This window comes from Liolophura sinensis, chromosome 8, assembly GCF_032854445.1.
Source record: "Liolophura sinensis isolate JHLJ2023 chromosome 8, CUHK_Ljap_v2, whole genome shotgun sequence".
NCBI lineage: Eukaryota > Metazoa > Mollusca > Polyplacophora > Chitonida > Chitonidae > Liolophura > Liolophura sinensis.
This window is the reverse complement of record NC_088302.1, coordinates 20,877,453-20,904,647: the sequence shown is the minus strand read 5'-3', so window position 1 is coordinate 20,904,647 and position 27,195 is coordinate 20,877,453. Positions and strand designations below refer to the sequence as shown.

The window sequence follows — 27,195 nt, the reverse complement described above, 5'->3', positions numbered from 1 at the left end:
ATTATTTGGGGATCGTTTCTGCCGAAGGGAACGTTTTAAAATCTACAAAGTAACATTATCACTTTCAGATTGTTGTGGAGATATTTTGTTAAATGTGTCTTTTTTTTTTTTTATTTCATTATTCTATTTCATTTAAGGGAGAACTTGAGAAATTGTTCTGGATGTTTTAACTATACATGTAAATGATTGATATCCATTATTGTTGTCTGCCTTTGGCGTTCACTTCCATTGAATCCTATATCATTCACAAATCAGTCAATTTGCCACAAATCAGTCAATTTGCTCATTACCTCCACGGTAAAATAAAGATGGTTTTAATCAAAATTCTGATGTCTTGCTTTCAGTTTATTCTTTCGTCTTTATTCCTGAAATTTGCCCAGAATTTGAGTGTGATATATAAAGTTTGAGGCTGCGTTGTTGCATTCTATTATAGCACCTCCAATGTTTACTCTTTTCCGCTCTCGCAGTAGGGTCTTAGTGACGGTAATTTAAAGATCAGGTGCCATCCAAGATAATGGGCGAAAATGTTTACATCATGCGGCAGTAACTTACCAAAGGTCGTTCTGTTTCGTTTACGCCCCACACTCCAGTTTCCTCTACCCATAAAACTGATCGTCATTAAGTAACTGAATGAATTTTTGAACTCCAATCAGTCAAATAGTTACCGCCAGGAAGTTCATTAGCTAGAAGTTGACTTAATTACACCGACTAGAAAGCATGGTCTGACGGTGAGGTTCCATTAGGCACTTAACAAGCATATTGGAACGAAGCCAGATGTCTGATAACGGTAAATGACCACACAGTATAATATATATATATATATATATGTCGGGTGGTTCCCTTGGATTCGCCTCGGTTTCCTGCACCCGTCACAAGTGGAAAATTTAGGCAAAACATTAATGTCTGCATGCGTCATTATACTAAGGTGCTATATAATGCATGTGTAAAAGATTTCACGTGCATGACTTATCTTTAGCCCGCCTGATCATCGATCGCCCTTGTGGTCAATGACGATAAAAACTCCATCTCTTGAACAGTTCAAGTTTTCTAAAGTTATCGAAACCTATATCACACACACTCTGTGTCATGAGGATAACCCTATTGGTTTTCAGTGGCCTTGTTCTATTTTTGCCCAGTGCATCCGTCAATTTCCTTGTGAACATATTGACTTTAGGCCGATTTGAGTGCCTTGCACTGTATTTCTGCCGTTCTCTTAAAGCATGAGATCCCTTCAGAGAGCGAGATGAAGCTCAATGAGTTGGATGGTCGTCAGGCATACCAGGTACAGGTTCAACCCTGATTACTAACTGGGAATTTGTAGATTCCCCGCTCTCACTGTTCGTTGTGGTCTTAATGACAGCGCTCTCGCATGGGTATCGTTGCGCAGTTTGAAGTTTGTTGCAAAACCTCTGATGTGCGTCAAGTGTGGGAACGTTCGTTTGTAACTTGCCAAAGCTTGGTAATTTAGGCTACTCCGGTCCCTCCGGTTCTCTCTAGCCATATTATTAGCTGCCACCCGCCTTTAACAATCAGAATACACAGCACTAGGCCTTGTGTTCGCACGCACAAGGTTTCTTTATAAATGGTAATTATGGCTTTTTGGGTTAACTCTCAAAATTTCGGAAATAATACACGATCTTCAAAGAGCATGTCAGAATGTAGGTGGTTGGCGTGAGGGTGTCTTCGAAGCCATGTCTCAGTTAGACGCCACTTCATAGATGTAACGACATTTATTGGGACCGTCAGTGACACGACTTTGCAATAATGGACTGATTGGCTGATTGACTGATTAATTAGTGTTTAACACCGTAGTCAAGAATGTTTCACTTACATGTGCACAGCGGCGGTTATGTTTCATGTATGGAATGTGAGAAAATTGGTGAATCACGAGTAATCCGCTAGCCTCTGGGCCCAGTTGTTCAAAACTGGTTTAAGATTTAATACCAGACTTAATTGTAAGCCAAGTCTTCAAGTTTGTATTAGTTTAAAAAACATGTGTAACCTTAAATTCAATATGAACTAAACTACTGCTGATATACTTTGGAGAACTGCATTGGCTGCTGAATTTCGTTAAAAATTTAAACATAAAATATGACTTAATACCAGTTGTTTTAGGTAATGCACATTAGAATAACTAGGCCCGGGCGATTGAATGGCGAAATCCACCACCATGTGCAACTACAAGCTTGATGTTTATGTGATATTGGTGGAAGGCAAATGATCCACAATAAACGTCATGTAAGACAACATAAACAACCTTAAATTACGACCGCTGTGAACCACCTATTTCTCCAAAGGCCCAGGGATAGGTGGATCCTCGAAAATCTCGAAATCTGATACTGGGGATGAACAAACACCTTGAGCGTCGAGTGTTGGAAAGACAAGTATCTTTAGGACCTGCTGTGTTGATATTGTCAAAAGATAATAACCAATCCGTTAGTCCATTGTCAACCTGTAGAAAGATTCCTAGGCCCATTTTCTTCCAGCCGTAAAATATATTAGGGAAATACTCTCAATGAATCACTTATCTATACCCTTGTGGAATCGGAATATATATAAACTTGAAAAAAAAAATGAGGACTTCAAATTGAGCAAAGGCCAAGGTTACCGAGGCGGTTAGCGTGCCAGCACTTTGCAAATATCCAGGGGCCTTTAACCAAGGCTTGACAGAGGGGGTTAGCACACTAGCATGTTGCAATGACCCATCGGCCTCTCACCAATACGGCCGCCATGAGTTCTAGTCCAGCTCATACTGGCTTCCTCTCTGGCCGCACGTTGGGAAGCAGCAACCTGCCGATGATTGTGGGTTTCCCCCGAGTTCTGTTCGCTTTCTCCCAACCATAATGCTGACCGCCATCGTATAAGTGAAATATTCTTGAGTACGGCGTAAAACACCAATCACATAAACAAACAAATAAATCTAACCAAGGCGGTCGCTGTGGATTCAATCCTAGTTGATGCTGGCTTCCTCTTCGGTCGCATGTGGGAAGGTCTGCAGCAATCTGCGGGTGGTCGTGGGTTCCCCCGCGTTCAGCCCGGTTTAATGCTGATCGCTGTTTTATAAGCGAAATATTCTTGAGTACAACATAAAACCTCAATGAAATAAATAATTTAATTAAAACTGAACAAGCAAGGCTTACAAAAAATAAACAGTTTCTAAATCACGTATTTCCTATCTCGGAGGAATCTTTATTGCTCATATATTATATTCAGTGTTGTGAGCACTTACTACTGGTGTAAGTATACCTAACAAATGTCTGAATACTTATTGAATATTGTATCATACAACGATGCATTGTAAAGCGACCTTGTTTGCAAGCAAACCAAATATAGGCTGCGATACACTTCCAATCCTTGGAATCTTCGACCCCTATAAAACATTAACGTCAGAAAATAATTAAGAATGATTAATCATAAAAAGTTCAGCAGTGTGAAAAGTTTTATCATTTAATCTATAATGGTAAGTCCTTCAACGTAAGTGTATGGTACACTGAAAAGATACTTAATAATACGCTTACATTTGTGCTGTGTTAACAGTAGATAGACCGATGGCGACAAACTGGAATGTATATGAAGTGTAGTGAGATGCGCAATCAGATTCACAAGTCTATATTGTATTTATTACTATATTGGCCAATACAAAATACATAATCACAAATGTGTGCTTGTACGGATATTCAAACTACGACATGCATTGGCTTATGTACACAATTAAGCAATTAAAAGGTGCGAATAAGTTCCGGTAAATATATACATGGTATTTTAATTAATTAACGGACGGAATCAGATTGGGCGGAATGATTCGTTGCATAATCACTGAACAGTTTTATACGTACATATATATATATATATACATATACATATACACAAAACATACAAAATGGCCGATTCGTGAAGATATCACTTTATACGGTATCACAAAGTATTTAATACGGAGTGAAAGTCTTAACAATTGTTTACAAAGTTCTTTACAACTGTACCGACAAGCAGTAGTCCTTCATCAAGGGAAGTGTCCTTTGAAACATAGCAGTAACCTTGTATAGATGTATACCCAAGTCGGTTATGCAACATTTGAAATGTATATATTGTTCTTGAGGAAACGAAAAATATACATTTTGTACATTAGATTTCAGACTGCCTGTTGTTCAACACAAAAAAAACTTACACAGATTTACTGGGTTTCAATGAATTTTGAGTGATTTTTACACATTTCAAACCATTATTTTTTCACCTAAATCTGCTTAACACATCACGTTGGAGGGTGAGGAGGGGTATGTAAAGGTACAGATGACGTACAACTCCAGAAGTCTAAATAAAAAAGCAGTATGTCCGTATGTTGTAATTTATTGGAATTTTAAATTAAACTAATTTGGAATAATATCAGTATGGTCCTACAAAATATATAGCAAACACACGCACAATGAATCAAACGAAATGTATATGTAAATAATGCAATGAGATTTTTTTTTTAGTCTGCGATCCAAATATGCGGTATTATAGCCTCTCAGACTAAAAATACATACAAGCTGTAGGCCTATCTTATCCATTTTTGTCTTCTGGAAAATTAAATTTGTTTCTTGATTATAGTTTCATTCCATAAAATAGTGCAATTTTAAATCAAATGCTATAGAAAGTTAAATTTTTCGAACTTACAAACGTACATAAGCAATCTTACCAGAAAGAAGTAAAACGTTTACAAATAGGACAATTTGCAGATAGGACAGAAGTACTTCGACCATTATTCAACACAGTACTTCATTTTTTGGTAAATTTGTAAAGTGTTTTGAAAAACAGTTCATTTATCACAGATTTGTTATCAGCAGTTTTCTTCTATACAGCAGGCTTGCAAGGCATTTAAGGTTAAAGTATACACGGCTTTTACATTTAAGAAATATTTTAGAGGTAAGATCGGTAATCAAGTTCTTCGTAGAATCTTCGAGGAAAAAGTGGCGGCTTCTCCCCAGCCAGCTTTCACACACACACACACACTCATAAATAATGAAAAATAAAAAATATAAAAAAAAAGAAAGAAGTCGATAGATTTCATGTGCTTTGTACGTTGGAAGTAACTAGGCTTTACCAATGCAGATGCGTGATGTTCACACATAGCCTTATCCGGTCAAAAAATATTGATGACCTTGAGAAATTAAGGGGATGAAATCTGAAGTTGAAGTTTCTCCGGTTTCCGCGAATTGGTGAGAAGTCATTGGTAGACACGGTGGGTGTCTGCGGAAGTAGAATAATGTATTTTGTTCAAATTCTCACTATACATGTCGATACTTACGGGTCAGATTTTTGTCGCAAAACAATGACCAATTCGATCGATACGCTGGTGAAATTCACGAAGCTTCCGCTTCTTTTTCCAAACAGCTTGCTGAAGAGTAACTCATATTGATGAGGTTTAATTGTTCTATAAGCGGTTACCATGGAAACGGTAATTTTTTGAGAGCTTAAATTTCCCATTCTTTAATCCTCAAGTTCTTCTTATCTAGGAAATGTTTCACTGAATAGAAATGGTGATGATCAAAAATGACAATCATCTAACATGCTACATACAATTTAGATCGGAGATCTGCTGCGTTCAACGGCAATAAAACACATTTGTTTTTTTTAAACAGGCTTGAATCCCAATGTTCATATAATGAAGCGGTTTCAAATGAATATAAACTGTGCCTGAGGCCGTTTTACAAAAGCCGTTGCAACGCTGGGTCAGGCGCGGTTGTCATGGTGACGTGTGCCTTCACCAGGTCTTGCCATGGGCGTTACGCCAGGCGTAAGTCAGGACTGCAAAGGAAAACCAACCTCATTTCTCCGGCGATAGCATGTGTCTTTGAAACACTGGAGTTAAAAGTTCTTTTCAACAAATTGTTTTAAAGTAGGTAAACCGTTGTGATCACGAAGTGTGATATATTTTGCCAATATATACAATGTTCATCAGCAAATATGACAATTATTTTCTTAACATTTCTCGGTATCTCAATCATCTCGAAACTGGTTCCAGGATCAAGATAGATATAGCGCCATCTGGATGTTGTCTAAGGAAAGATAACTCAGTGATAGAGCCTATTCTTTGCACGTCAGGCTATACCACTGAGTTATCTTTCCTTACACCACATTCCGGTGGTGCTATGTATATCTTCATTTTGGACAAATTTATCACTCGGTAGCCTGTGTCAATACATCTGTATTATGTAATGCTTTGTTCCCAAATTCTCGCACACTGGACTGAAGCAGAGACTAGGGATACATCAGAGTGGAGCATCACGCGAGTTCAATGCCCCTTAAACGCAGTTTTTGTCACATCTTGTCATGATCTGTTCTGGAGATTGGCGAAGGGGAAGGACGCGAGGCCCGGCTGTCCACTCGCTGACTTCTAAGATTGTCGCGACGCTGTCTCACACGGTCCAGCTGACGCTCTCGCTCGTCTTCTAACTTTTGGTTAGCGTCTGCCAACCCGTGCAACAACTGCTCACTCTCCAACCGGTGCTAGAAGGAACATAATAATAATAATAATAATAATATTAATATTTATTTTATTCATTTCAATTCAACCAATCATGCCGTTCACTTACAGGTTTAGTTACATTAAACTATATCACTGAACGGTGTATTTTTAACTACCGAAATAACGGAATTTATCCCGCATAGGATAAAATACTCCGCTTTTCACTGGACAACAGCGGTCACGTTGGCGCCTCGCCTCACGTAATATGGGGAACACTGACACAATATATTTCCGTATCATATCACTAAGTAACAATGTGACTAAACAGTCGGTTGTACTCTAGTACCTGTTGTGTACACATGTACAGATAACATAGGCCTATATAGGCTACCTACAAACAAAACGCAAAGTTGGGATTTTTTTTTATATAATCCAGACCAAAACACATATTGAGACAAACATAACATTTGTGACTGGTAAAGACGTATTCTGGTCAGGGCAATATGCTGCTGTAGTTTGTTTGACTGATAAACCTGTTTTCCTTTTATTATTAACACCTTTCTGTTCCAGTGGTGTTTGTTTTGCTTTTTCAAAGTATTTCAGTATATTTTGCTTCTCGTGTGTGTACAGTTCATTAGACGCTTTAAATATATTTTACTAGCCGATATATATGCAACCAAATCTCGGAAGTTAAGACAATGAGAATTTCCACTTCTCTCAAACTTAGGTTTGGGGAAAAATAAAACATTAGACACGAGAAACTCTGGTAAATTATTTAAAAGTGTAGGCCTGGGGACGATTTCACAAATTTCAGATTTCAGTAAAAATTTGAAATACGATCCGAAAGCTTGTTTTTGGGCTTTAAAAATTAAAATTTTGTCCCCCTCATCAATGTTGTCTTAAACAAATAGTAAATAAATTTTGACTGAAGTCAGAAAAAGCTTTATGGAATCGACCTCCTGAACAAGAATTGAACAAATTCTCAAATCTTTTAACTTCTTTGAAAATCTCTGTTGGCGGGTAAAGGAATACATTACCTGAGATCCGAAGTTCTCCGACATCCTGGATGACATGGCCAGTGACAGCCGAAGGTCACGGTCATCCAAGACTGACCCACAAACAGTTCTGATCCGTGAACTATCCTTGCATTCGTCCACGTTGTCCTCAGTGTGGAGCCGAGAAGGGTTAGAGGAGGGCAGAGGGCTGTCCACGCCTATTGTGGTCGACGTCGTTAGCGTCTCTGACGCCGATTCACTGATGGTATCCAGATGAGCGCCATTGTGGGACGCGTGGACGTCAATCGTTCCGCTTTTGACGGAGTCCCGGGGAGAATGAATCTGATCGAGGTTGGTAAAATCATCCACTTTCAAGGCTTTCTTCATGAAGTCCATGGTCGCTTTTCGGTTTCGACTTTGCCGATGTTTCTTCATTTGTTTTCTCTTATGAATAGGAAGTTTAATACGGGACTGGGCATGCGAGTAATACAGAGTAAAGTTGTTCACCACGATGGGTACCGTGAAGGCTATTGTGAGGACCCCGCAGATGACACAGATAGAGCCAATCACGTATCCCACTTCCGTGTTTGGTACTTTATCCCCGTACCCTACAGTTGTCATGGTGACCAGCGCCCACCAAAACCCAACGGGAATACTATCAAACGTAACGTTGTCGCAGTAAAATATGACACTGGCGAAAATTAAGACGCCCATAAATAGAAATATGACGATGAGAAAAAGTTCCTTGGTGCTGACCTTGATAGTGTACACTAATATTTTGAATCCGCTGTAATGTTTCATCAGCTTGAAGATTCTCAGTATTCTTATGATTCGCAGAGCCAGAATTGTCTTGAATATAGAGCTTAGAGTGTCTTCCGGGTTAACAGTTTTGATAATAATGGCCGTGAATTGCGGAATCAGACAAATCATGTCGATGATGTTGAGCAACTCTTTGAAAAAGGCCACTTTTCGTGGAGCGAACGCAATCCGCAGAATCAACTCTATGGTAAAGAACGCGGCACATATGTAGTCAAAAATAACCATGGCGGGGTGGGGAATTGTATTCTCCAGAGTATTCGCACTTATCTTCTTTGGGCAACAACAAGATGTCCCAGCATCTCTGATGGTGTAGTACCCCATAAGTATGACGTCACTGGTATTTGTGTAGGTGACGTCATCCCGGGGAACCCTGAACAAGGCGTGCGTCTCCAGAACGAAGACCCCGATTGAAAGCGCCACGAAAAACATGGATACCACGGCGTAAAGCTGAAAATAAAAACCGATGCATTACAGTTTTAAATCGGTGGTAGGTGGAAATTTAGATTCAAGAATGAAGCTTATCCCATACCTAACTTCAGATTTCATTTCTACAACTGTTTCTAGCTACAAAAAATGTACGATACGTGCATGGCTTCGTGCATCTGCTGGCCATTTTTTACAACGAAAGGATTGAAAATTAAAAGGCCAAAACAGAAATATAAATTAAAAATATATAAAAAAAATATTTATCGCCATAGTCGTGTGTTACAAGATATTTGATACATTTGATACACAAGGTATTTGATACACATGTACCGGAATATAACCACTCATGTGATAACTTTATGCTATTAATTTCGTTTGTGTTTTACGCTGAACGCAATAAAATTTTCCTGTAAAACATGAAAGCCCACATTTCTATGAATAGAGAAAATCATGGTATTTCGCTAAGTACATGAGTTTCTTTCATGAAACACTGTACTATTGTGCCACCTTACAATACAAAGCGTGAATAAACGCAAGCTTCCATTACCTGCGCCCATCTTGAAGATCCCGGGTGTTCCAGAAAGCGCCATATTTTTACTTTAAATTTTTGGAGGTTTGTAGCTTTTTCTCCCCATGCACACTCTCCGTCGTAGCCACTGGAAAAGTTCTCATCCAAAGCCGCTAGTGTGTCTTTGTGATCTTTAAACTTGCTGTAGTGACCCCAGCAACACGGTTCAATGTCCAGTTCGGTGAGGCCCCAAAATTCCAGCTCCTGTAAATACAAAACATAGCGTTTACTATGGTTGTAAGTCATTTATTACCATCCTTCTCAAGGTGACCAAGCCCCCACCCCCACCCCCACCCCGACAAACACGCATACACTTCAGTCTGTGATTAAACAATATTAAGACCTATCTATCACCATTTTGCAAACAAACTAAACTAATTAGGCGAATAAGAAAGAGGGAGGTTTTACACTTGAATTTTCCATTAAGCCAATCCTTAAAATACTAAACTAGGATGGACAACCACTGCAATTCAGTTACGCTACACTCATAATATTAATACGTTAATTTTAACACAAAGTCTGTTGTCTGAATGATGCTAGAATATATTCTGTTATTCCAGCAGATTGTTCTGTTAAATATAGCACACATATTCTGTTAATTTAGCATAAAAATTCTATTAAATTAACAGGATATTGTCTTGAATAGGACAGACTATTTTGTTAAAAAAACAGATTTTCTGTTAAAATTAACTGATTAAGTTTTTGAGTGTATATATATATTTTGCGCTCACAATTATACAAAATGTAACCGTCCTTCAAGTCTTTTATACAGGAGTAAAAAGTAATACAGCAAAGTTTGACATGCATGAGAAATGCCATACTTAAAAGTTTTTTCTATTCCATGTATAGTGAAAGACCCGTACGTCCACGTGAAGCGCCTATCAGTGTATCATAGCCAGTTTGCCCTGTACTTTAGTTAGTACTGATCACAATTGGCATAGCGGTCACCTTTGAATTCCACCCGCTATGCATCCTAACGGGACATTATAGGAATTGGGAAGCAGGTGATGTATAGTTCTTTATGGTCTCACATTCGAAGCTTTCCAATAATCATCTGTATTAGTCATTGTGTTCAAGGCTCTTCCCAATACAATGCATATCGAACCCTGCGACTCACAATCGCCAATAACCGTCCTGTGGCATAGCATATACTCATGCGATTTTCGACCAGCCACAATCAGTAGATGTGATCGATCTAATATGAGCTATACATGTGATTCTCTGTAGAATATCGGCCGATACGTTTTGTTAAAGCACACGACATTTGTAAGCCGGAAGGTAAAGATATACGTACATATACCTATATATGCGTATATATACGGATTAATCCATTCAACTCTCCGGCCGTAATTGGGAAGGTCTTGCAACAACCTGCGGATGGTCGTGGCTTTCCCCCGGGCTGTGCCCGATTTCCTCCTACCACAATGCTGGCCGCCGTCGTATAAGTGAAATATTCTTGAGTACGGCATAAAACACCAATCAAATAAATAAATAAAGAAATAAAATAATCCATTCAAGATGATGCAAGTAATTGAAATTTCAATTCCACGACCATACGATTGTTTTATACACAAATAAACAGTGCGTGGAAAAGTGGTCTCATATAATTTGACGAAAACAGTGATATATTTGATTGAATTAGGAAGCGTTGGTTGGGGGTTTCTTTGTAGGTATGTGTGTATGTGTGCGTGCGTGTGTGTGTGTCTATGTATGTCTTTGGGATTTACGTCGTACTTCACACTTTTTCATTCATATGACGACGACGAGTCATTAGGTTGGTGTGCATAGGCTGTGTCTTCTTGTGGCAAGGCGAGTCCATGACGCCAAACTGCTGCCGTCACTGAAGTATCATGCTGGAGACACCAGGCATGACGTCCTACCCAGTCACATTATACTGACACCCTGCCAATCCTTGCAATTGAACCAAACGAGGTAACAAGAAATACAAGTTTGAAAGACTTTGGTATAACCCGACCCGGCTTTGAGCACCTGTCTCTCGACGGCGAAGTCGACACTTTGACCATTAGGCCAGCTGAGCAGTCGCACAATGAATATACTGCCCTCACAAACGTTCGAATTTAGGTGTCAGCAATGGCATGCACATGCGTGGACGAAGCAGCGGCTTGAGTTAACTATGCTCTGCTGCCATCTTAGACGGCAGTCTGAAAACTATATCACTATTAATCTATTTAAGTGTTCTTTGCTATTGCTACAGGTCCAGATATTAAAATCGCCACGGACAAAATTTCTCAGTTATGTGCAACCATAACAGTGCGCTGTCAAAAATGCTTTTGCGACTAAAGTGCTAGTACTAACCTTGATCAACTCTTTCCTAGAATCCACACAAACTGGGAAATTTAGAAACATGTAATTATAATTGATACTTTGATCAATATCCTTGATAAAATCCAAAAACAAATGATTGACATTTTTAGTCGTGTTGTGTGCGGAACATCATGTTTTCTTTCTCCTGATCGATAGTGACATAATGGCCCTTGTGAAATCAATATCAGCTTCGGAAAGTAAAGACACTTGTAATATCCGACTGAGAACGACAGTTGAGAATATGTGAGCACAAAACTGACACGTATCGGGTGAAGGCGGAAACTGCATGTCCATCTGTAATATCCGGTAGATAGCGGCAGTTGATATTTAAGGACAACTCTAATCAAGAGTAAAGAATGGGACTTCGTCTGTGATATCCGATGAAGGGGTAGGCCTACAGTTGATTCAGTAGTCATTGAGCGACACCTACTGCCATCTAGTACTGACGCCTGTAGGGTGAAGAGTGACATTTGCAATATCTGACAGTGGAGGGCAGCTGGCATTCTTGGGGCACATACTGCCATCTAGGGTGAAGAATGAAACTACATCTGTTACATCCGACAGAGAACGGCAGTTGACATTCTAATGCCTTGGGTAAAGAAAAAAAACCTACATTAGTAATATCCGATATAGAATGGCAGTTGTCATTCAAGGACACAAATTACGCCTTGGGAAATAATAAAACTACATCTGTAATATGCGACAGAGAACTGTAGCTGACATTCTGGATTAGGTATACTGACAATTTGAGTGAAAAATGAAACTACATCTATAGTATCAGTTAGAGAGTGAAAGCTCTCACCACGAACGCCGGGTACAATGAATTGATGGCGAAATTTTAGGTAAAGGAACGAAATACAACAAAAACAAAAAACGGCCCAGCACCTTGCAACTCTCAATGGCTGTTTCTATCCAATTGATCTTCGTAGTTCGCTTAGCTACAATCCTGCGAGCTGAACTGGTTTTTGTTACACTATTCTGATACCGTTAGTTATTTCAAGCGAGTGTTTGGCTGTGCTAGAATAGCTGTACGTGATGACAATGGCGATTCACATAGCCTACCTAAACAAGTCGGTTCCAAGGTGTGTGAAAACTCGTCATTCTCAGTAGAAGGGTTTATGAACTACTCGTTTACTCAACCCTATGCTTTAAGAAAACAACTATGCCTAAATTGTGACATGTTTATAGTCATAGTGTCATAGGTGTTTTGTCATCAGCACACTCTTTGATCATGTGAGGAGAGAACAAAATGTAACCCATGTGAGACAGGTATTGAAGACGATCATAGCTAATAAAATGAAATATATAGCTGGGAAATTTTTTTTTCTGGAAAAGTAACCACAACGTGTTTGGCCTTCAAAACTGATAGTTTCAGTGTTGTACAATTTTTTAAACCTTAAGAATCGACAAAGTTCAGCATTTCGTCCAAAAAGCGCCATGTTATTTATCACCGTACGCGATTACGGACATAATTCTGGACATTATACAGACTTGAACTTTATATATGTGTATATATACACACTCAATAATAAAGTAGAAAGTGAAAATAAGTAAGAGCTAGACAACCAAAATGTCAGCATGATGAAAGTAGTTCAAAGATAGTATAGCTCCTATAGTTTCGTATTATATCGTCATTCATAGAAGTCTAGGAATAATAGAATAGGAAGTCGAAATAAAGTAAGAGCTAGACAACCAAATATGTCAGCATAATGGAAATAGTTCAGGGATAGTACAGCTCCTATAGGTTTGTATTACATCGCCATTCACAGAAGTCTAGGGATAATACAATATGGAGTCCACACTGACAACGGATATTTGGACAGCCCCGCCTGCGTAATACTGAATCATTTCCTATAATAATTTTTGTTTTAGTATTTTTGTTCTTTTTTTAGATACTTTATTGGCGGAGCTAACATCAGCGTTATAGCTCGTCGCGTGCAGACAATGCTATCTAAATCAACATCTGGTCGAAGTAGGCGAAAAGATGACACGTGATGTACCGATAACTCAGGCAGTCTTTTCATAGGCAATACGAGGTAGCATTTATACCGCTACATACGCTCTGCGCGGCTATTGGTTTTGAGTGTTGCCATTTGTCTGTTTAGTCGGAAATCAATATGACCCAATTGTAAAGTTACAGTATAAATTATAGATTGGCTTTGGACGGAAAATGGCGTTCTTTGAAATTGTAAGCTTCCCACTGCTATAGCTTTTGGTTTGAGTCAAACCCGCCTTCTGCGGTTGTATTCGCGTCAGTGGTGACGGTTATATGTATCAGTGTATTTTGATTGATGAGTGTCTCCAGTCCCATGGCATGTCAATTCAGAGGATAGGCTTGCCACCATAGCCTCTCTTTCCATCCCTTTCCAGAAGAGACGTCCGGTTACAATGGTTTGCTTTTATTAATACAATAAGAAACTTTGGTTGCCCCAAACAAGAGCACTCCTAACCCGGTGTTTATTTACCCGTTCTGGCACACGCCACAAGCTGTAATTTACGGTTGGAGGGCAACGTACGAACGATTTATTAACTGAACGACATGAAATTCGCATTTGCTTGACTTCCCAAGAATACAATATGTTAAACATCGCAGTTACGTAAATTCATTGGACTATCGTTTGTCTATATTAAGTGTGAGCTTACAGTTCATGGAAAAAATAATGTCGCAAATCGATCTCTATGTTTTATATACATCCTCCTGATTTTAACTACAGCCGTTTTGTTAACCGAAGGCTTCACAGAATAACCTGTCATCTGGAGATATAGGAATAAACTGTGTGTTACGGAATCATTTAATGAAGAATAAAATTGTTCTAAATTGACTTTGTAAATTGATTCGGTAAACCTTAAAACAACCTCAGATGATATGTCGGGAGCCTTATTGATTGACTTTCATTTTGCGACAATATTGACGATACCGGTACTCACAAACGCAATTAAATTTCACGAGCCAACAACTAAAGGACACATGAAGTTTCCCCCCCACCCCCCAAAGTTAATCGACAAAGTATAGGCACTGAGCAGTATGATTGCACCGTCAAATAACACACTGAACGCGACACCAAAGCGCTGGATTGGACTGAATGGCAAAGATTTAATCAATTCTGTCTGTATCTGGTAAAACCTAATATAGATCCAACTGAATTCCACCGTCATTTGTGTGAGCACTGTCAACACAAAGGGATTAGTCGCTTACACCAATGAATTACGTCTGTTAGATGAAAGCTTAATTACTATTCTATTTTGATTAAAGACCAGTTAGCTCACACTAATGAATGACGTCAGCAAAAACCTCAGTTCATGTACACAGACCATTCCACTACTGTTGATTCAACAAACTTGCCAACATGGACAGTGGAAACTCGAGTGCCTTATCCTGTGCCAGTAAATCCACGGCAAACAGAGAAATGCACAAGCCTTTCTTACCAAGGAAACCTTTTCCGATCTGTACGTCAACGTTCGGCAAGGTGCGGAAATGTCCGAATTGTGTTTCCGGAATCCAACGTTAATAACCGAATGCCCGATCTAACCCTCGGGAACCAATCACGAACTTGCTCTATATAATGTGTCGCTCGGCAATTCTGGACGCTGGCAGGAAGTGAGACTAACTTTTAGATTTGCACTTTTGTTAGCAGTAATTTGATCTACATAAATTGATCTACTTATCTGTTATAGGGCTTCTGCATGTTGTAGATGTTTTTGTGTAAGCTGCTAAATGTCGTGTCTGAATCGGCTTAATCCTGGTATAGGGGCTGTATTTTCATCGTGTTGAATTAGATCGCCACGTCGGATGTATGAACAGATGCGATCGAAGCGCAACATATATACATATTTTATGATCGATAACTTATATACTAGCATGATTCACGATCTAAATACTGGTTCCACTCATGCCCCTAGAACATTCCTTGCGTCTTTCCAACATCATCCTAATTACGCACCAAATATACTTTCTTAGTTCTTTGAGGGTTTGTGTTAAAAATATCGTTTTAGGAATTGACCTTGCGATTGTTGACCTCAAACGTCCATTTTGGTTGACGGCTTGTATACGAGTGTCTGTTTCGACGCATAAATTTATAACATTCTATGTTTTGAAATAAAACAAATGTTAAAACATTTCTTTGAAATGATGCTAAAACTATCTAGGTTAAACTGTGGTAAGATTGTAAGTCAAATGCCACTGTCACTCTATATCTCCTGACGTACAGTCTGCATCTAGTTCGTTTACATCCTTTCCGAATTTTGAGTGATTGATTGAATGATCTATTTATTTATTTAAAGTCATACTCGTCATGATTTTTCACTTATACAAGTGGTCAGTTTAATAGGTGGAGGAAACCGGAGTGTCTGGAGTGAACCACGGAATCACATATTTAAGTGTTTTTCCGACGTGCGACCTGTAGATATGTACATCATACTGATGAAAGACGATTGGTCTTCAAAGTTAGGCTGCCCATACATATGGTCATACGAGGGCCATCGACCGTTTACTGTCACTCTGGTTCCACAAGTGTGACAGCGGACGAATGTACAAATTCCCTGTGTCAGGGATTGAACTCGTATCTCGTGTGTCCGAGCTATTAATCTAGAATGAAACAAATTTAATCTTACGTAGCCTAATATAGTTTTATTAAACTATATAAAGAATTTCTTTTTATCTCCAATGAAACATACTTATACTTACCCTTTGTAGCAAATGATAGCAATTTAGGTTGATATGGTTATGTTTAGTATATGTTACATTGTCTAGATACTGAACAAGACTGGAATAACCACAAGCAGGTTTTCTTACTGTGAGGTTTGTATGGTACGGTATGACAGATTACAAACAGTTCCAAAAGATGACAAAAGTAAAATGAAAGTACAAAGCAAATGTTTACCGTATTTGTTTGTATGTTATATATAAGTAACACGTCTGTGAAATTCATAAGGTTGCCTTTTTTATCATAATGAGCAAATCAATAATGAAAGGAAAGAAAAATTATGAATAGAATAAAAAATACATCGGAGAAATATACGTCATAAAAACCTCCTGAAACTGAACGTCAAGCCACTTATATAAGGGATAGCGTGGTTGCTATGCATATCTTTCAGCAGAACTGTTTGCTTCTCAACAACAGAATCGATAACCATCACAAATGACTGTATTCGTAGTGGAAAATCCAAAGTTTACCTTGTCAGACGAGGCAGTTCCTTGTTTACACCCAAGGTAATTAGTTCCAATATTATAGTACCAAAGCAATGTCAAGTCGCGTCCCTAAACACTGAATGTCGTTTCCCAACAACCACACGCTTGCAATTTGGTAATAGATCGTATTCAACCTACACAAGTCACATGACCATAATTCCAATATCAATACACTATGACTATTGTTCCATATTGGGCTGGCAAAGCAAAGGTACCTGGTAAGCAATTCTAACATGCAATTGAATTGTCTGCTTTTAATACAGTATGCATATAGACCACACGTACTTGTCTGCATGCGTGCTGGCCTACGACATAATGGGACGCCCCAATTAAGCCAACGGGTGCAAATGAGCTTTATTGGCAAGTGCCTGTGTTATCAAACGAAGCTGAATACTTAGTATGTTGTATACCTAAAAGCAGATCAATTCCTTATTAAATGAACACGTTATACTTCATCGCACCATCAGAACCCTGTTGTTCATGTTACGTAAAAACCCTACCTCACCAGCCCAAGACGTTTTGCTTCATCGCACAATCAGAACCCCGTTCTTCATATTATGCAAAACCCTACCCCACCAGCTCAAGACGTTTTGCTTTATCACACCATCTTTACCCTGCTGTTCATGTCATGTAAAACCCTACCCTACCAGCTCAAGACGTTTTGCTTTATCACACCATCTGAACCCTGTTGCTCATGTTATGTAAAACCCTACCTCACCAGCCCAAGACGTTTTGCTTTATCACACCATCTCAGCCTTGTTGTTCATGTCATGTAAAACCCTACCCCACCAGCTCAAGACGTTTTGCTTTATCACACCATCTTTACCCTGCTGTTCATGTCATGTAAAACCCTACCCTACCAGCTCAAGACGTTTTGCTTTATCACACCATCTGAACCCTGTTGTTCATGTTATGTAAAACCCTACCTCACCAGCTCCAGACGTTTTGCTTCATCGCACCGTCTGAACTGTTTTATTCATTATGTAAAATCCTACCAGCTCAAGACGTTTCGCTTTATCGCAGCATCTTCACCCTGCTGTTCATGTCGTGTAAAACCCTACCCTACCAGCTCAAGACGTTTTGCTTCATCGCTCCATCGGGACCCTGTTCTTCATGTCATGTAAAACCTACCAGCTCAAGACGTTTTGCTTCATCGTACCATCTCAGCCTTGTTATTCATATTATGCAAAACCCTACCCTACCAGCTCTAGACGTTTTGCTTTAATGCACCATGTGAACCCTGTTGTTCATGTCAGGTAAAACCCTAACCTACCAGCTCAAGACGTTTTGCTTTATCACACTATCTGAACCCTGTTGTTCATGTTATGTAAAACCCTACCCTACCAGCTCAAAACGTTTTGCTTTGCCACACAAGCGGAACCCTGTTCTCCATGTTATGTAAAACCCTACCCTACCAGCTCAATACGTTTTGCTTCATCGTACCAGCGGAACCTTGTTGTTCATGTTATGTAAAACCCTACCCTACCAGCTCAAGACGTTTTGCTTCATCGCACCAGCGGAACCTTGTTGTTCATGTTATGTAAAACCCTACCTTACCAGCTCAGGGCGTTTTGCTTTATCACACTATCTGAACCCTGTTGTTCATATTATGTAACCCTACCCTACCAGCTCAAAACGTTTTGCTTTATCACACCATCTCAGCCTTGTTGTTCATGTCATGTAAAACCCTACCCTACCAGCTCAGGGCGTTTTGCTTTATCACACTATCTGAACCCTGTTGTTCATATTATGTAACCCTACCCTACCAGCTCAAAACGTTTTGCTTTGCCACACAAGCGGAACCCTGTTCTCCATGTTATGTAAAACCCTACCCTACCAGCTCAATACGTTTTGCTTCATCGCACCAGCGGAACCTTGTTGTTCATGTTATGTAAAACTTTACACCACCAGCTCAAGACGTTTTGGTTCATGACACCATCAGAGCCCTTACGTAAAGCTCGACCTCACCAGCTCAAGACGTTTTGCTTCATCGCACATTCGGAACCCTGTTGTTGACATTATGTAAAACCCCTCTCACCAGCTCAGGATGTTTTGCTTTATCACACCAGCGGAATCCTGTTGTTCACATCATGTAAAACCCTACCCTACCAGCTGAAGACGTTTTGCTTCATCGCAACAGCGGAACCTTGTTGTTAATGTTATGTACAACCCTATCTTACAAGCCCAAGACGTCTTGCTTCATCCCACCGGAGCAACTTTGTTGTTCATATACTATAGGCCATTTTGCTTCATCCCGCGACCCGAACCCAGTTGTATACATATTACGTACATTACTCCTTTACAAGCTTAAAGCAGCCTGCTTCATCACGTTGGTGGAATCGTCTTGTTCAGGTTATTTTTAACACTAAACATAACAGGCTTAAGACGTTTTGGTACATACTGTCAGTGGAACGCCCGTGTTCATGTATTATACAATCCTGCCTTACAAACAGAGAGTTCTTACTTCATTTTATTAAGAAATCTTGATGGCAATGAATCCTTACCATCACTGTTGGCCATGCTATTTACAACCCTGACTTACAAGTTTAAGAGATCTTGCTTCATCCTGTCCAAGAATCCTTACCAACCAGGTTGGCCATGCTGTACACAATTATAGCCCACAAGGTTAAGATATTTTGCTTCATCACGGCCACAGAAACCTTAGCAAACCTGCTGTTCATGCTTCTTTCCTAGGTTATAAAGTTAAAACATCTTGCTTCATCTCGTCAGATGGCGAACTAGAGGCCACATCTTTGCCATCACAGTGATCCTTCATGGAGAGTTGAGGTAATGGTCACAAATACGCTAAAAGTTAATGTAAATGTAACAGCCACATATTCTTTTAAAGAATATTTATATATTTATTAAACTGTTGATTCACGACATACATCAGAGTTTTCTTTTTTTATTCGATCCGGTTTATGAGAGAACAGAACCGTAGTGTTTGGGGTAAACCAACTACCTTCAGCAAGTCATTGACATGTTTCCCACGAATGACGTACATATATGCACAAAGTATTGAAGACGGACAAATGATCTTCAACGAACTTCAGTCTGTTCAAGCGGCCACACAAGGCGAGCACATTTAACCACCAGACCTCTTTTAATAAACAAGACCTACTATGCTAAGCATAAGTCTTATTTGGAGCTCGTAGCGTGAATGAAAAATATGCACTGAATATTGATTCGAGTGGACTCTTGGAGTTTTCAGGCGTATAGATTGCTGTTTGTAAAGAACAAATGCTTGGAACAACGGAAAGCCTTTATACATCGCACACTGTTAAAAGGCAACTGTCAACACATTCTAAATGATAACGAAATGTAACATTTTAGATGTTGTAAAATATGCACGTTGTAACATAATGTTAAGGAGAAATTTTTTTTACATTTGTAGTGAAATGATCAATGAATGTGTGGAACATCACACATAAAGGTGTTGATATTAAGACAGTATCAAATCATAGCATTTTCTTACAATTTTGTTAACAGTTCAATTTCCAAAATTCAAAGCGTTAATCAAATGTTCGATGCTTCACCGCTGCCATAATGTTAATATTATGAATGTTATATTTGTAACATTTCAGTTTTTGGAGTGTACATTACATGATTAAAATTATGTTTGAAGTAACAATAGATAAATGAAAAGAAAAAAATATGTTTAATAAAGCAAGGTTTTCAAAAAAAAAGGAATATAAACATGTTTGCCGCGTGACATATCTGTTCTTAAAAGTCAATTAGCAGTTCAGCCGAACACTCTATCCCTTACTTTATCTGAGTAAAGGACAAGAAAATGCTAGTGTAAAATCGTTTCATTCGATTCCGCTGTTAAAACATTTAGTGCAAAAACATTTATTTTTTTCTAATTCGTTTGTTCAGGATAAGTGTTTCATTAATATATAATCAGTTCGACCATTATATGCAACTTATATTCAAATAAAACAGTTTACGAATCTTTGAAACGTTTTTCAGTGTGACAATACCGAGTCTAGAGCTGGAATACCAGTAACTAGTGTTCTACCCAGCATTCTTCCTGTCGAAATTCAAAAACAGCTTTATATATCATAACTTTTCAAAAATGGATATACAATGTTTTATAGAGGTTCGAATATTTAATGCATACATAATGTGAGTCTGACTTACAAGAACGCGATACAAGCCTGAAGAGACAGAAAAATGGGTAATTATACATTCGTTACGACGAGATTTCTAGGAACATCTCTGTCAACCCATACCACGGACCTACCGACTGACTGAGAGCATAAATTCTTTGAGCGTGTTAAATAGACAATTCCTATGCATTACATCGGTTTGCCCAGTATAATATATACGTCTCTTATATTACCCAGTATAATATATATGTCTCTTATATTAAGAACATACAATGTGTGCTATACCTTTATAAACTTCTCGCAAGGAAATTCTTACAACTAATTTCTGGAAACTTTGTCTTTGACAAAAACATTTCAATGAAAGTTTTCATCAGTTGCCATAGGTACATCCGGGACTAAGCGTTCATGCTTACCACGAGAAGCATGGCAATAAAACTATATACAAGGCTACAATGGCTAAGAGGCTTTGATTAACAAAGGCTGTGAAAATTACTGGCCATAATATGACTGAGGATCTAGTTGTTTCATGGCAAATCGATGGTAAAATAATCACTTTGTGCTTGTCAATAAACATCAGAAACGTGTGAACATCAATCCACGTCAACATCAAACAATGACTGCTTCCGTATACACAGCCACCAGATCATAGAGCTACATGCAGCTACACAGATTTCCTTGGAAAGCAAAGCGCCTTTTTTATTTATTATTCTGTAGTGAAACACATGTAAAACGCCAATAAGTAACTGTAACAAGTTTCCTAGTCAAGGGCTTGAGTACAACGTTAAAGTGTAGGGAAATTTTAAATTATTTAGTTATTTACTTGATTGGTGTTTTACGCCGTAGTCAAGAATATTTCACTTATGCGAGGTCTGCCAGCATTATTGTGGGTGGAAACTGGGCAGAGCCACGTCCTTGCCACGTACTCCCGGAAAGAAAGCCAGAATGAGCTGGACTTGCACTCATAGCGGCTCTATTAGTGAGAGGCTCCTGCGTCATTGCGCCGCGCTGGCACGCTAACCACTCGGCCACAAAGGTCCCCAAAATTTGAAAGAATGGGATTTAATGACATACCGGCAGTAATACATCCAATCATGAAACATTTTAAACGCAAATGTACAAAAATCGCATTCACAAAGTGAGATATTACGGCTCGATATGAAGATGACGATATCATTATGTACCGAACTTGTTCGGTACTCACACTTAGGCAATTCACCAAATAGCAAGGCCATATCATAAAACCGTAGTTTACAATTCTGTGACAGAAAGTTTCAAATTACTGTCCGATTGCAATTAGACACCGAATTTATCTGGAAAATGACAAAGTATACTTTACCTTAACGAAATTTACCAAATTGATTTACAGCTCAAGTGTCAAAATGCGTCACGATTCAACATAGACAAAGGTCAAAGATCACATGTATCAAAATTTGAACTGATTAAAAAAACTGTACTCACCCCTTTCATCACATTTCCACAGATGTTCACCTGGGGATGAAGTTCCTCGGAGCGGTAGAAATGGATGATGGTTGCAAAAGCGCCCGGATGTCTGTCAAAGAAGTATTCATTATGGTCCTCATCCCAACTCTCGTCTCCTTGAAGAAGGCTAGCCAACAGGGCAAGGCGCGTCCCAGGCAGCCTTTCAAGGGTACTGGCCCAAGTCTCGTGCCTCTGCCCTCCTACATTGATGGTAATTCTCTTGTCCAATTTCTTCTTTTCAGCTACAGATTCCATATCACGTCCGAAAAGAAAGTTAAGCATCTACTTTGAGTTTACTAGGTCCTTGGTCAGTGTTGACCAAGGCCCTTCTTCACGTCAGCAGCATTCTTGTTCGCTGGTTTTGTCGACATAGCGCGCGAACTTGAGACTCGCCTTGGTTGCAAACGCGGCTGGTGTTGGACGATCTAACCTGCCATGGCGGAATATTGTCCTCACACCGATCCATGCGCTGTCTCCGTGCTTAAGGCATGCTGGGAAGTGTCCCGCGGCCCGCCTGCCACCAGGAAAACGGTGAAACGACGTAAAATCACTAATAATCAATAAGCAAACGGGAAAAGTTCCTATTGCCGCCTGTCTAAGACTCTTGTTTAGGTACAATCGAAACTCTATGGAAAGCTCTCGCGAGACAAAAACTGCAATCCTCTGCGCTGCACAGTCACAGGTGTCATGGCCGACTTCACCTTAGTAACCATCGTCCGACATACAAGTTTGTGACAAGTGATTGACTTTCAGTCACATATGCTCAGCGCCCTGACAAAGACCGGTATGGCTAACGACTCGGATAAATTCCAGCTCACTGTGCGCTTACATTGGTCATTGATTATCAGCGGCTCGTTCGCTTTTCAATTATTTATATGGCATAACTACCAATAACCGGCGCCGGCTAACTACGACAAAAGGCGATGTTATTCGTTAATGGAGAATCTCGTATGTCACTGATGGTCGGTGTGACAAAAGCTCGCTGGTGGCATAAAACAATAACCAGCACTTGGTCGATATCACTTCGGCGACTGTTCACGGCTTGTTAGAGTCTATGCAAAATTTGATAGTTTGTGAGACATTTAAACAAGATAACAAGATCGAAATGATTGGCGCTGGTTCTGGTTATGGTTTTAAAGATTAAACGTGACCGAATGAGTAATAAATAAACTATCATAAATACTTGTAGGATGTCTCTTTTTTCACATTCTATAAAGGATCTGTCAACGTGTTATGGTATAAAATCTCTCTCTCCCATTAAAACTTTTTTAATACCTTTTCTTTGTGAACCCGAGAAGCTGATTTGGGAGAGATTAAATATAAATGAACAGTTTTTAATCTTTGTCGGGAATGTTAGCTGGGAAGCTTCAAGATTCACTTAGCAATAATGGCAGCTTTTTAACCATGAGCTGAAACAGAGGAAGGGGTTAGAACGTCAGCGCGGAGAAATGGTCCAGGGGTCTCTCACCAATGCGGTCGCTGTGAGTTCAAGTCCAGCTTATGCTGGATTCCTCTCCGGACGTACGTGAGAAGGTCTGGCTACAACCTGCGGATAATTGTGGGTTTTCCCTGGGATCGACCAGGTTTCCTCCCACCATAAAGCTGGCCGTGTAGTTACACGATTGTCTTAATTAGGTCATTCACTGAAATCTCTTAGCACAAATCTTCAGTCACAAGGTTAAAATGGCCATATTTTGTGTGATGATGAATCCTCAACTCTGACTGGTCAATTCTGATTGGTCACAACTCCTTCGCAATGGTAATTTTTTACTGGTCGAAAAGTGCTACAACTACATTAACTGAACTCGAAAAGCAAAAGCGTCGAAATCAGATAACGATTTGTATGTCACATACAGTCACTAACCAGAGGGCCAATGGCACTTGTCTTCTCAAAATCTCCACAACGAGGAATGTGAATAGAAAACAACCAATCAGATTTTCTGCTAACTTGGAAGATGATTATCCTTTGTGTGTGTAGCCTATTTCTGCACTCTTATAGTATCGGCTCAGAAAAAGATATACCGATGCTGACATGTTCATAATTACACTACACAAGGTGGCTGCTACTGATACGCTAAACACGTAGTACGTAGAGCAAAGAGGACAAAAGATATGACTATTAATGTACATATTGAATCTTATATACTCTCCCTAAGCCTAGCCATTGTTTTACTATCTCCACTTCCTTCACTTCCTTTCCGTGTAACTTAGACGATAAGATAACTGATAACCCCTTAACGATTAAGAGCATAAAGACACCCTAGTTTGAGTTCAACGTAGCTTTTCAACAATGTCATCTTTACTTCGATTTATGATGACCTTGATTTGTGAATTAAAAAAAAGACAAGAAACTTTTTGGTCGTTTCCTTCAATCATTGCATACATTGTCAGACAGCTTTTCTCGTTTATTTATTTATTTATTTATGTATTGGGTTGGTTGCCATTTGCATGAAGAGATTTCCGCTTTAAAACATATATATGCCAGCGATCAGATTTATTGATGAAGGGTATAAATTGATTTACCTGACGTAAATCACCGCCAATGGCCATTTAATTGACAAGTCCCATGACTTCTGCCACATCTAGAATAGAACCTGAGACCCTATCAGTCTATTGGCTGCTAAGGCCAACCCCAAACGAAAGGTTCATGTATCTCCATCTAAAGTATGTTCATGTCATCAAATTTGCTTAGAAATCTTTGAACTGTTATTGCCTCTGGGGCATATTTATTGATGTATTTCACCGTGGCTTTAATACGCGATCCTCAAGAATTTATACGATGGCATACATGCGATGTTATGGGTGGAGGAAACCAAAGTTCTTAAAGTAAACCATCGATCTTTGGCAAGTTACTGGCGAATTCTCCTATGTTTTGACTTACGTCATCAGTTAGTGGAAGAGAAGTGATTTCTGACGAACTTCATGTTAGACCACACAAGACAGCATCACTTATTGACACGAAGGCCACGAGAACAAAGAAAGCAGGAGAATTATGGAAGTTCTCAATCCGAGAATTCGTCCGGCCTAGCTATTTTGAAGCAACTATCGTAAACAATTGGCAACTCCCCGCCATCTGTGTAAATATACACTTTGGTTTTGATATTCTAAATGTAACCGATAGCCGCCTTAGTTGCTTCTTTGCTCAGGGCTTGACGTTGCCTTCAGCATCATTTTGATGTTGACACGGTGGTTTCTTATTGAAGTACGCTACTGTCATTGTCATTACACTGTCTCAACATGGACCCGAAATGTCCACGGCGCTCAATCCAGTCACAGGGTACTGACATAAGACTGCATGATCATTACATACACCACCTCCTGCTCCAAGCAAATATATATTGACAGTGTCATATTAGGTTACCGTATCCGTGTCCTGAGTTTTCTTTTTAATATTTTTGTGTGTCAAGAAATAGAGGTACTCCAAGACATGTTTATTTGCAACTACTATTCACCATATTCTAAGCGCTGCCATTCATGGCGCAGTGTATTGTCATTTAGTATTATTTATACAAAGATGAAAAGTTAAGCTGGAGGAAGGTCAGTAAAGAGCTGGCCACGCTGACCTTTAGCCTACAAATAATGTTATAGTATTCACACGACAAGGTCAGTTTAAATAATGAATGGAATCTTGCACAAATCTATTAATATTGTTCTAGCCAATATTAATATGATAACCTCTCATTTCAGCTCACCACATTCACTGTATTAAAACGCCACATCACGTTTCCCAAGGGCTCAGTTTCAATGTCCTTTTTTTTAAAAATACGTAATTCTGCAATTGTGACGTCATTACGTCACAGAAAAAAATATATAGGTTTATATGACGTCACAAGGGACTAACCATTGTGACGTGTGTACGGTCAACAATTATGATGTCAAAAACGATTCGGCATGCACGCCGTCAAAACTTGGTGGCGCAACATGACCTGCATTATGACGTCAGCATTACTATTAGCAACCACGCTGAGGCTGGAATCCGAGGTCAGCAAAATCCAGCAGTGGTTACATTGAAGAGGGTTTTGCTTGTTTTATCTCATGCATCATATTATCTCTTCCCTGGCGTTTTATGAACGACTACAGTGCATCTTCAGAGCAGGGTACCAGGAAGTAAGTGCTCCTTACATCTCTTTGAATAGGGCCACGGTGAAAAGTGAATGTATTCGTATTTAACTCTCTCTCAACCTATACACAAACTTCATTCTCAAGGAAGTTCCTACATATTTACGTGCTGTTATTTAGTGTTAATTTGTGAATATTTTACTCATCTAAGGGCGTTTGGATGTATGATTAAAAATTCTTGATCTTGGCTTTATACAAAAATAGAAATATATCAAAGAGGGGTATAGGTAAAGAAAATAAGTCAGAGCCCGGCGAAAACATTTTTATGTTTTGGCGTGTTTCTTGAGAGCATTTGAGGGCCAGAACTGGTACAACACCTGACAAACATTCTTAGTAAGATAAAACATACAATTGAACATTTTACATCGAGTTTTACAACAAAAGAATCATTTTACAGTCGATTCTTTTTCAAGAATTAATTGTTCCTCGTCGTTTTTTCATTACTCAACCTGCGAACTAAAGGATTTGATGTGGTTCAGTTTATAACTGCTGTCGTATATGTATATAACGTGAAATGCATGTATAATAAAGTAACAATGGAAAAGGTATTTCATCTTGTTTGAATTAAATAAACATTCGTATTGTGAATGAGAGTCATGAAACTTTTCTACAGAAACCTAACTTCAGATTCCACTTCACAGGATGACCAGTAAATGGATGAGTACAACAAATTGTAAAACAAAGTGGGAAATCCGAGTTCACTTTTAACGGTACACGTTTAC

General features: G+C 39.2%; 1 protein-coding gene across 1 annotated transcript; it reads right to left on the bottom strand.

Annotated features, from left to right (window-relative positions):
• Positions 1-6,297: 6,297 nt before the first annotated feature.
• On the bottom strand, positions 6,298-26,553 carry LOC135473299 (potassium voltage-gated channel protein Shaw-like). Its single transcript, XM_064753147.1, has 5 exons — positions 26,526-26,553; positions 22,334-22,596; positions 9,233-9,457; positions 7,483-8,706; positions 6,298-6,486 (listed from the first exon to the last, which is right to left on the bottom strand). The coding sequence occupies exons 1-5, from the start codon at positions 26,551-26,553 to the stop codon at positions 6,298-6,300; spliced, it is 1,929 nt and encodes a 642-aa protein (XP_064609217.1).
• Between the last annotated feature and the right edge of the window lie 642 nt (positions 26,554-27,195).